General features: G+C 35.6%; 1 protein-coding gene across 1 annotated transcript; it reads right to left on the bottom strand.

Annotated features, from left to right (window-relative positions):
* Positions 1-2474: 2474 nt before the first annotated feature.
* Positions 2475-5318, bottom strand: LOC144573026 (large ribosomal subunit protein uL18-like). Its single transcript, XM_078322698.1, has 7 exons — positions 5185-5318; positions 4460-4529; positions 3956-4174; positions 3782-3861; positions 3378-3494; positions 2982-3286; positions 2475-2882 (listed from the first exon to the last, which is right to left on the bottom strand). The coding sequence occupies exons 1-7, from the start codon at positions 5185-5187 to the stop codon at positions 2780-2782; spliced, it is 897 nt and encodes a 298-aa protein (XP_078178824.1). The 5' UTR covers positions 5188-5318; the 3' UTR covers positions 2475-2779.
* Positions 5319-11137: the final 5819 nt, after the last annotated feature.

The raw sequence follows: 11137 nt of genomic DNA on the forward strand, positions 1-11137 counted from the left end.
CCACAATTGAAATATGATATTATTTGATTTTAATTGATTAGACTGGAAATTGATACAGATTAAAGAATTATGACAAAATAATAAATACATAATGTCATTAATCAACCATAAATTAATTACTACTATATGTATATTGTTTCGTAATGATAATTTATGAGTGTTAATCGAGAATATGTAATTATGCTATAGGCATATATACTGTGGAATGAGACTTGACAGGACTGTTCGGAACAACTTATATACAATGATTGATCGCTCTATTTGCCCTACGATATCAGGTGCGAGATTATTGGATTAGTCTGAGATTGATAACTAGGAATTAAATCGTAACTCGCTGTGCATTTTGAATATTTGATTGACTGCATTGATTGAACTGTTGCATCATATGCATAGCCCAATACAACTGGAACTGAATTACAGGTAAATCTGTTGACTGTCATGTTGATATTGTTTATCGATTGGTTTATTCTTATTGCAAATGATTGATTGAGACCACAGTGATTGAATTGAATGAATATTGAATACTGAAATCCTTGAACCTCCATATAGTAGAGAAAAATGATTATTATATGTAAAGTCTAGCTACTAGACTTTACTCCAGGACCCTTATGCACATATGGTGAATGGCCCCAACTGAATCCAGTACCGGTTGGATAGGGGATATTGAATAAATATGAATTATGACTGTAAGACTAATGAACTGTGGTAACTGTCTTATCATTATTTTTCTTTCCGATAATGACACAGTATTGTGATATTGATTCTGTGTTGTTTTCATTAATCAGGTTTCGGGATAGTTAGAACGGTATAAGCCCTGACACGACAGATACATGTTTTCATCTATCAATGTTACCAGACTAGAAATTGTAAAGTTAAGAAACCAAATGTTATCAGACTTACTGGTTCTAAAGATTAGGTCCCAAACATTACCAAACTTAAAAGATTAAAAGATTTTTGACCCAAACTATTTATTCTGATAAGATTCTTAGAGTTCTGATTTATTTATGTAAGTTTTGTTATTCAATTGGATTATATTTTTGAGCATTTGCATTCGTCATTATGAAATGAACTGTTTATTTCTCGTGCGGTGATTTCATTCTGAATATGGATTTCCTTCGAATCCAATAATCTGAGTGGCAATCAGCACTGAGAAATAATTTATTATTTCTCACTCGTTTCCCCTTGTGGGTTACAGGTTTATTATATGAAGATAAAGAGCGCTTCCGGGTAATATTTGACAGCAGGGTCACCTAAAGGTATGGGATTTGGGTTTATTATATCTGACAGTGCAGAGAATATATATCTAGCATCATCCACTATAAAATGTCAGATAAATTATTGTAAATAAATTGGGATGTGGCAAAAATAATGGATGCTATTGGTAATGCATAAAAATATCCATGTCTTATGTAACGTATATTGTTATGGTAAATAGACACGGTAGGAATTGTCGCACCTCCGGATCGGGGGTGTGACAGCCTCACTAGCCTTATGGGCCGCCCCAGGGGCTGGTGCCTCACAGGGTATTTTGGGCCGCCCGAAGCCCAGGCGGTCAGGGCATGTTTAAAAAAAAATTGGGGGCAGGGGCTTATTTAAAATTTATATTTGTTTTAGGGATATTAATAAAAATGGCCGGGGTAAATGCCATTTATTACAGGAACGAAAACTTTTGCGGAGAAGGAAGAGATCAACCCAAAAATAAAGAAGATATCGCTGATGTGGTAGTCAAAATGAAATTGAATTCAATTTCATTGATGTAGAGCAGTTGAAAAATGATGAGAAGAAGAAAACTCTTTCATTATTCTCGTATGTTGTGTTTGGTGGAGAGATAACTTAGGAATAAAGTTATTCTGGTTTATTCTCGCATGTTGTGTTTGGTGAAATTTTACATTTTTATTCTTTAAAATTTATATTTTTTGCAAAAATTATTATTAGTAGTCCTTTCATAAACAATATATCGAGTAATTATAATTAGATGATGTACACAGAAGTAACCGTGGTCCGTGGGTATCTCCCAACCAGCAATAAAGTTCTTGCGCCAGAACCCGACCCACTGTTATTATTATTAGTAGTCCATACGTCGTTCTCGCTCGGTCGCTCTTATCAGTGCTTTCTTATGGCCCATTTTATTTACATTCCAATAGTGGAAAAGTTCGTCCTGTTCTAGACATCACTACCAAGATGTTTCCAAACTATAACAAGCAACTATTAGCAACGGAATGTACAATGCGCAAATCTCTAGTCAACTGCATCTGACATACCCCCAGAATTTTTATTTCGATAAAAACAACTTCCCGGAATTGTCAACTCTAATAGGTGAAAATTACAAACTGATGGCATGAATCCCCGACTTGTAAAACAATTAAACAAACATTAAAAGGTGTATAACATATTGTAACTTCCAATTACCTCAGAGGCTCAGACTATTTAATTTTAAATAAGTTCTAATGATTCCTAGAGAAACAGAACAAGGCTACGAGAAAATAAATAAAATATTTTGAATTCCAACCCGATATGAATTAAACAAAATGTGTTCTGCAACAGAGCAAGGCACAAAAACCACAAGCGAAGTCACACCCAACATAACTTTGATTAAACAAGGTGGTACTAACATCACAGGTTATCGACCAAAAGACTGAAGCAGTTTTCTTAACTAAACAAGTATATCAGCAACAAAAACACAGATTCTAAGACATTACCAAAAGCCACCTCATAGTAAGACTCAATACTGATCTAGAACTAAGAAGGACCTTAAACAAGCGACTTCCTAAAGCATTATTCACTCATCATCCTCCTCATCAGCGCCACCTGAGTTGATGGCATTCAACCGCTCCAACAAGCTTGCCTTCCTCTCAGCATATGTCAGTTTCTTCAAGTTGTACCTACAATTTTCAAAACCCAGGTGTTAAGTAAACCCAATAACAATATCCACACTAGAAACTAAATCGCAAGGTACAAATAAAGAAAACTTAGTTATGTACCGCTTGTGTTCCTTCGGAGGCTCCTTGGTGGATTTGACGAGGCTGGGGTCGGCACGAATGGCTGCGTGCACCTTCTTGTACAAGGCTTCCATGTTGTCAGCATCAACACCATGCTTAATGTACTGGCTGAAGTGGCCCTGGTATTTCTCTGGCTCATCCTCCAGCATCTGCCGCATGTAATTCGCAATGTGTTCCCCGAAGATGTACTTGCGGTGCACCTCTGCATCGAGCTGCTTGCTGTCTTTTGAAAATCCCGCGAACCTCTTGTCACTGTGAGGGATGTCAAGGCCTCCATCCAAAGCACCCTGTACTCAACAAAGTAAAAGAAAGCAATGTAAATGACAGCAGCTGTAATATTTTAATAGTATAAAGGACATGCAAGTGGTTTTTTTGTACCTTGAGAGCACCAAAGACACGGTTTCCAGTAGTAGTTCTGAGCAGGCCAACATCAAGTAGTGCACGGAATGGCCTCCTTGTCTCTGATGGCTCCACCTGATAGTCTTCTCCAGTAGCCTGAAAGAATAATTACATAATTTCATTCAATCTTCAAGATATCATAATTTAAGATTTGAATGATCCTCCTGTAAGGCCTACAAATTTGTGACTTCATCGTCTGATAATATTTTGTGAATGAGCCAAGGCCTCTCTACATTTTCACTTTACTATTTTTCAATAAAACATATTATGAGCAGGTTGCAAGTTCACAAGTTTGAAGATAACAGGTAATTAAACTATAATTGCATTAATCAGAAACATCTAAATATGAAAAAGAAATAAGAAGTCGAGTCAGAATTTAATACCTCAACTTGGCCTTCATATTCAGCATCCATCTCAAGCTGCTTAAGAACACGGCGTGCCAAAAGAAGCCCAGTACAGTAGGCTACAATCACAGAGTTTCACATTTAAGCGGTGATAAATCTTAAATGAGTAGGAAAAAGAATGTCATTTTAAATTAATATAAGAAATAGGCATACAAGCAGCATAATTTGTGAGACCAACTGCAAGACCATAACGAGGTAATTCATGCGAATAGGCAGCTGCCATCACCACATCGCCCGCAATAGTAGCAGATATGATTTGCGCAACAATATCCTTGTTTGTGAACCGTACCACAAACCGATACTTTGGTGTGTTGTACTTGTTCTTGTCCTGGTTTATCAACCGAATCCTTGCTCTATAATCAGTCTTTCCCTCTGTTAAAACAAACAAAAGAGCAACATTAAAAGAGTATGTTACTAGGGAAAATATAAGAAAAAAGTCAAGATATAGATGAGATAAATTGGAAAGCATTTCTTTCATCCTGGGATTTTAGCAAAACAGAGATATTTTCATCTTTGACTTTTGCAATGGCATAGGTTCATAATTGTTGCTTTCACTGGTGATTTGCTTTGTGTTTTGCTAGAGTTGTATTTAACAATTTCAGTAATCAAATGGAACTTCTGCCTCTTTTCAAAATAAAGAAAAACAGGAAATCATACGGCGCCTTCTCTTGAATTTGACTTGATAACGCTTGAAGTAAGCCCTTGACTTTTGAGCCTTCACGAACACCTGCAATTACATATGTTGTATCCATATTAGCATAAAAGCAATGCCACACCTAAGAGAGTAAGAGGTATGCATCTAATTTCTTATGCAGGTAACTATATTAAACTAAACCAACAGAACCAAATATGCTGTTGCTCCTAACATTAGTGGTTCCAAATTTCAACACAGGACTACTTAAGTTTGAAGTAATTAACAGGACATCTTTCAAATCATCTAATTATTTCCGGATAACCATTACTTTACTACCAAATTATCATTCAATGAAACAAATATAGCCAAACCAAATAACTAGACAAAATTTCCAGAAAGAATAACAGTTTAGATAGCCATAAGTTATATACAGTTTCTCACTAAGTAGACATCTAAGTTAAGAAATACAACATAGCTTAATCATAAAGCATAACCGAAGCTCTCTTATCACCATTAAAACAAATATCCAATTAACAAGTATTAAAGAGATCATTAGAAATCAGAATTAGTTACAAGATAAATGCTAGATCTAACTAATTGGTGCCCGCATATAAAAAAAATTCATCAAATCAAAATCGGGAACATATCAACGATCTTATACCGAATAAAATCTGGTGCGCAATCTAATTAGAGATAAGAAGAACTAGAAATCAGGAAAACAAACGAAGGTCGTACGAAGAATATTTACCATCTCTCAGGGTTTCCACCTACAAGACCTGCCGCTAATCGATTCAGATAAACCCTTCAGAGAAAACAGAAAGAGGTTTACGGCGCTGAGGGTCTTTGCCTTTGTACGATTGGAAGCCCTAGGATCGCATTTTTAGACAATTACCAAAAATAACCTCAAACCTATGCAATGTATAGCATTAAGAATTGGGGGTAAAATAGTCAATGCATGAAAGGAAAATTTCAGGGCCGAGTTTCAACACAAGAGAGCCGAAAATATTTTGGGCTCGTTCGGTCTGGTTGGGTCCAGTTGAATTTGATTTGGATAATTGTAAAAGAGGAGGGTTCAAATGCCTCTATTTTTTGTGTCTTCACTGTGTTTCTATTTTTTAAAATTTTAATAATTCATAATTTAAAATTTAAAAGTCAAAATAAAATCGTTTGATGTGATCTATGTTATTTTCTCTATGTGCTCATAAAAAAATATCATATTTCAATTTTTTTTTATGTGAATCAATAAGTTCCAAAATCAACGCCTAGAAATCATCCAAATTAGTGTGTTTTTTACAAGCTTTTGATAACAATCAAAAGAAAGTTGAAATGTCATAACTTTTTACACGTGCATAGATATAATAATGTAGATCATATCCAACGGTTTTATTTTGACTTTTAAGTTTTAAATTTTGAATTATTAAAGTTTTAAAAAATGGAGGCATAGTGAAGGCACAAAAAATGGAGACATTTGAACCCTCCTCATTGTAAAATATCAAATTATAGATTCAAAAACCAAGGATATCTAAAAATTAAACATTTACAATAAGGAATCGAGGGTGGTTCGATGGAGTCCGCATCGTCTGCATTAACTCAAAAGATAATCTTTTCAGTTAATGCATATTGGCAGTCTGATTATAAACAGAGTCCATCCAGTCTATGCCTATAACACAGGGGTCTTTAATATTTGTGCGGTTCTAATTGACACGAATTTTAAAGCAAATCGGATGGCCCATATGTATTAACTCAAAAGATTCCTTTCTGAGTTAATGCAGAGGATACGAAATCGGTTCGATGGACATTGGGCCGAAGCTAAGTCAAAGATGTCTAATCAGCATTATAATTCACACTGACAAATATAAGATTCAAACAGATTAAGTGGATTTAGTTAAATGGGGATAATGTTTCTTCCATCCATCTTACTGATACAAAAAAAAAAAAATGTTTCACATTTCATCTCAAAAAATGTATAATAGAAAAGAGGTTTAAAAATTATTTTCAAAAAAGAGATAACATTATGTTTGGTTGTGGTCTAAAGAGTGAAATAAGGAGTTTAAGTCTCGTTATTCTACCAAACGTGTCTTAATTGAGCCGGACTAAGATGACATAAGTCAATCTTTAGGCCGGTTTAAATTAAACCACCTCACATAGTGGTTTAACTTTTATTCCACCTTGCTGACAAGTTTTAGGTCACAACCAAACATGGGGTAAAGGTGTAATGTTGTCATTATAATTTCATTTCTTTTAACTGTAAAGCATGCATTGATTAACTTTTTGCCAATATATTTAGAATGGCACATAAATAACAAAAAACTGGAAGTTTATAATATATTACTCATTTAACCTCAATAAAGTTCACTGTATTTTGAGCAGTCTGATAATAATGGTTAATTGCATTTGCATCGACCATTACCCTTTGCTATTCCTTTCTTACAGTAAGATGCCACCAGTAAGACTTGGATTATTGTTTGTCTCCTTTTGCTTCTCTCTTACAGCTGATAAATATGATCTACTGTGCAAATCTTAGTGGTAAATAATTTTCAGAAAAATCACTTTAATGGTCTACTGCGCATTATTGGTAGTCTTCTTTTTATGGAATTACATAATCTAATCTATTCAAAACCAATCTACTTTAAAAGCAATGCATTTGCATGCAAAATTTATAATTATTCAAACTATTTTATTATGAAGTCAATTGGTTAATAAATGATGAAAAATGAATATATTACAATTATCTTAAAAAAACTCACACATTTAACCGCTTGACTTGATACTAAACTAATTCAAAAAATTATTAATTTTGTATGTAAACACATCACTTATGAAGTAGATTGATTTAAAAGATTTGGAGTCATCATTGAAGTCGCTTCGATGGGTTTTAAAATTGTAGTATTTAGGCTAAAATGAATATTTTTGATGCTAACCGGAATTATACATTCATATTATTTGTCTTTTTAATTTGTCCAAAAACGAAATGAATAATTTTTATATACCTAATATTTTTTTCTTTTGTTTTATTTTGACTAATTTATTAACTATCTGAACTTTTGAAATTTTACTTCAACATTCTTAAGTGTATTATGTTTCTATTTTACAAGATTTGAAATCGCCATCAAAATAATTTAATATTATCGATCCTTATGACACAACCATAAATGCAAATAATTATAACTACTTAATATCTAACAATTAATCAAAATTTAATCAATTAAGATAAATGAACAAACTGGAAAAAATAAAGAGAAATATATTTTCTGTAGGAAATGAATGCCTTTTTTTTTTTATTATTAAATACAAACGGAGAAGGGAGGTCAATTAGTTAGAGAATGAAGAGTCATATCAGTAAATAATAAGTAGAGCACCGATCGGTTAAAATGCCTTCTCGGTTTTCTTTTTATTTAATTCTTCCTGAACAAAAATTATCAAAAGATGCCGTTTTTTTTTGTACCACTCTGAAAAATCGGAATAAAATAAACACCATCCGAAAATTCCGAATTGAGATTCCGCCACGTTCGCGTAGTGGATCTGCGAACGGATCGCCGACCCGTTCGCGTAACGGATCCGCGGACTGACCCGTCCGCGTGGTGGATCCGCGCACCGATCCGTGCGCACGGTGGATCTGCGTACGTGGTAGAAATGCATAAATCCGGCTCCGCAGGCCATTTTCCCTGTCCCTGTCCGTCCCTGTCCCTGTCTCTGCAAAACACAGGTATTTTTATTTATTTTTAATTAAAATTTGTTATTTAATTTTTTATTTAGTAGTAATTGTATAAATGTTTGTGTAGTTTTAGTTTTAGTTTAGAATACCAAATATTTGTGTAGTTTTAGTTTTAGTTTAGAATACTAAATATTTGTTTAGTTTTAATTTAGAATACCAAATATTTGTGTAGTTTTTAGTTGGTATATTTTTGTGTAATATTTGTATAGTTATTTTATTCAAGTAGTATATTTTTTAGTAGACAAAAATAGTAGAAATGGATCAATTTAGACAAAAATAATATTTGTGTAGTTTTTAGTTGCTACATTTTTTATTTAATTTAATTTAGTTGTGTACCAATTTAGAAATGGATCAATTTAGGAATGTCCAAAAATGGTAATATATTATTAGACCAAAATTGTTATATTTAGACCAAAAATGGATCACATTGTTATATTTAGACCAAAATTGAGTAGAAATGCATTAAATCATAAATTTATCGTTATGCACTATTATATGGTTTTACCAATTCATCCAAGAATAGTGATATATTATTGGATTACCATAAATATTTGTATTATTGTTAGATTTGTACTGTTCCTGAAATTATTGATAGAGGCCAAAACTGACAAAATTGATAAATTTAATGTTAGTATGGCGTCAACCAGCGGTAGTAATGAAAACCGTACGTAAGATGATTTACAGCTGGATTTATCACTAGCCCGTACCATATTTCCAAATATGATGAAAGAGAGTATAAGCCCTCTTTGCTGGTATAAATTCGAGGAGCACAAGATGAGGAACGTATATGTAAGTTTACGTTTTGAGAAATGCAAATAATTTTCATTTTCATTTAGATAAAAATAAGTAAGTTATATATTTGTTTCTTTTGAAATTAAATGCAGACTCATACCTTGTCGGGGACGCGGAACAATCAGATGAGTATCCTCTATGACGAGCGATACGCTCCTGCGTTGAAGAGTTTGGGTCTGTGGCATGTTTCACAGCTGACCCCCATTGTTGCAGATGCCGCTCTTCTATCTGCGTTGGTCGAGAGGTGGCGGCCGGAGACACACACATTCCACCTGCCCGTTGGAGAGATTACGGTGTCTCTTCAGGATGTCAGTTGTCTCTGGGGACTGCCTATTACTGGACAGGCTGTGACGGGTGTGGAGTACGGGGACTTCACAAAGGACGTTGAAGAACTGTTGGGACCCAACCTGATGAAAGAAAGGTCTCTCAAGAGGTCGAAGGTTGCATCAAAAAACGACATCAGTATCCCGCGTTTGCGGGCGGCATTCAAGTAAGTTGCATTTTTTGAATAGTAAGTATTTGATTGTGATGCTTCAGACTCTATACTAAATTAGTTCGTATTTGTAGTGGAAAATTGGAAGAAGAGGCAGATGAGGAGAAGATAGATCGGTGGACACGGGCTTACATCATGGAGCTGTTCTCTTGCTGGTTGTTCCCAGATTCCTCTGGGAACACCGTCCCTGCTTGTATGCTGCAGTGGCTGAGGGACTTGGCAGACCCTCCACAGATGAATTGGGGTGCGGCGGTTTTGGCATGTCTATACCGAGCCTTATGCATTGCGTGCCGAGTATAAATTACTCTCTATTCTTTTTGTAAATAAATTGTTTTCTCTTATTGCATTGCAAATAACCGCAACTTGTATGAAAATAGGTCGAAAAAGCTGGTCTGTATGGACCGATTGGTCTACTTCAGCATTGGTCGTGGACGAGATTTCCATTTGGTCATCCGCAACCACAAGAGGATGGTTGGGCTCCAAACTGGGGTCATCCGGACGGGGAGACCTGTCCTGCGTATGCTCAGAGATTCTGTGCTAAAAAGACCTTTGTCGCCACCCCTCACGGCAAGCCTTCTGGAGTTTGGTTTTTTAGGACTCAGTTCGAGCAGATGACTCCAGATCTACATGTTGAGTGGAGGCCGTATGATTTTCACGTTGAGGTTTTCGAAGAAGATGAAGAACCTTACTCTTTCCTCACAAAACTTCCTTCGATCTGCAGTCGTGAGCGAGAATACTGGTTTTCTCAGGTGCGAGTTATTTTTCTATTTTATAGTTTACAATTTCATAATCGTACTGTAGTTTAAAATTGAAACTTAGACTATGAAAATATTTGCAGGTACCGCTTATCTACTACCAGGTTGTTGAGCATTATTACCCTGGACGGGTAATGAGACAATTTGGTATGGCCCAGTATCTTCCAGTCCCGGATCCTATCACAAAGGACGCGTGGTATGAGCTTCACCAACCGTTATGCACAACGGTGGGGAAGAATTGGCGGACGGAGCACGCCTTACATGTACAGCGACTGGAGGATATGGCTCAGGATGACATGGTTCCTGATATGTATCAGGTATATGCTTTCGAGGAGTGGGACCAGCAGTATCGACAGTGGTATCAAGAAAATTGTGCATTTATAGTGTACATATTCGGTCAAATGTCAGAGATCAACAAAAAGCCACTTCATGTACCACGCGACTCGACATCTCCTCACTACGGTTTCATCCCTAGCGGTGGTCCGGCTGCACAGATTGTAAGTTTTTTATATTATTTTATATTATTTCACTACATGTACGGTAATCATCTTTTGAAATATTGATCAAATGGTTTATTCGCAGGTACTTATGAATATCAAGCAAGTGCTGAGAGCTGCAAGATATGGGATCACAAGAGGTTGGAAGAAGATAGGTAAGATTTTTTTGTGCACATCTGCACCTCCGGTAGTCGTCGCCGGGTACAAAGACCAACTAGACAAGATATTGAGGCTAGCGGATTTTCCAAAATACGAGGATTTGCACGAAATGGATGACAGAGATTCTGCAGAGCAGATGAGCACACCAGAGCCGGATTTTTCAGAGATCTTGTCCGCACCGACGCCTGAGGCAGCATTTGAGCAATTTGGAGATCGAGTGGTACGTGTTCTTCTAATAACTTACATATTGAGAAATGAGTCCCGGATTTTATTAACTATCTATTTTCAGG

This window comes from Carex rostrata, chromosome 21 (genome assembly GCF_964058835.1).
Source record: "Carex rostrata chromosome 21, lpCarRost1.2, whole genome shotgun sequence".
NCBI classification, from domain to species: domain Eukaryota; kingdom Viridiplantae; phylum Streptophyta; class Magnoliopsida; order Poales; family Cyperaceae; genus Carex; species Carex rostrata.

Bases quoted from the DNA above. Each gene is read 5' to 3' on its own strand.
- LOC144573026 (XM_078322698.1), bottom strand. The intron at 3,495-3,781 runs GTATTAAATTCT...TTATTCTTTCAG, and splicing joins AATATGAAGGCCAAGTTGAG to GCTACTGGAGAAGACTATCA. The intron at 3,287-3,377 runs GTACAAAAAAAC...TGTTGAGTACAG, and splicing joins GTGTCTTTGGTGCTCTCAAG to GGTGCTTTGGATGGAGGCCT.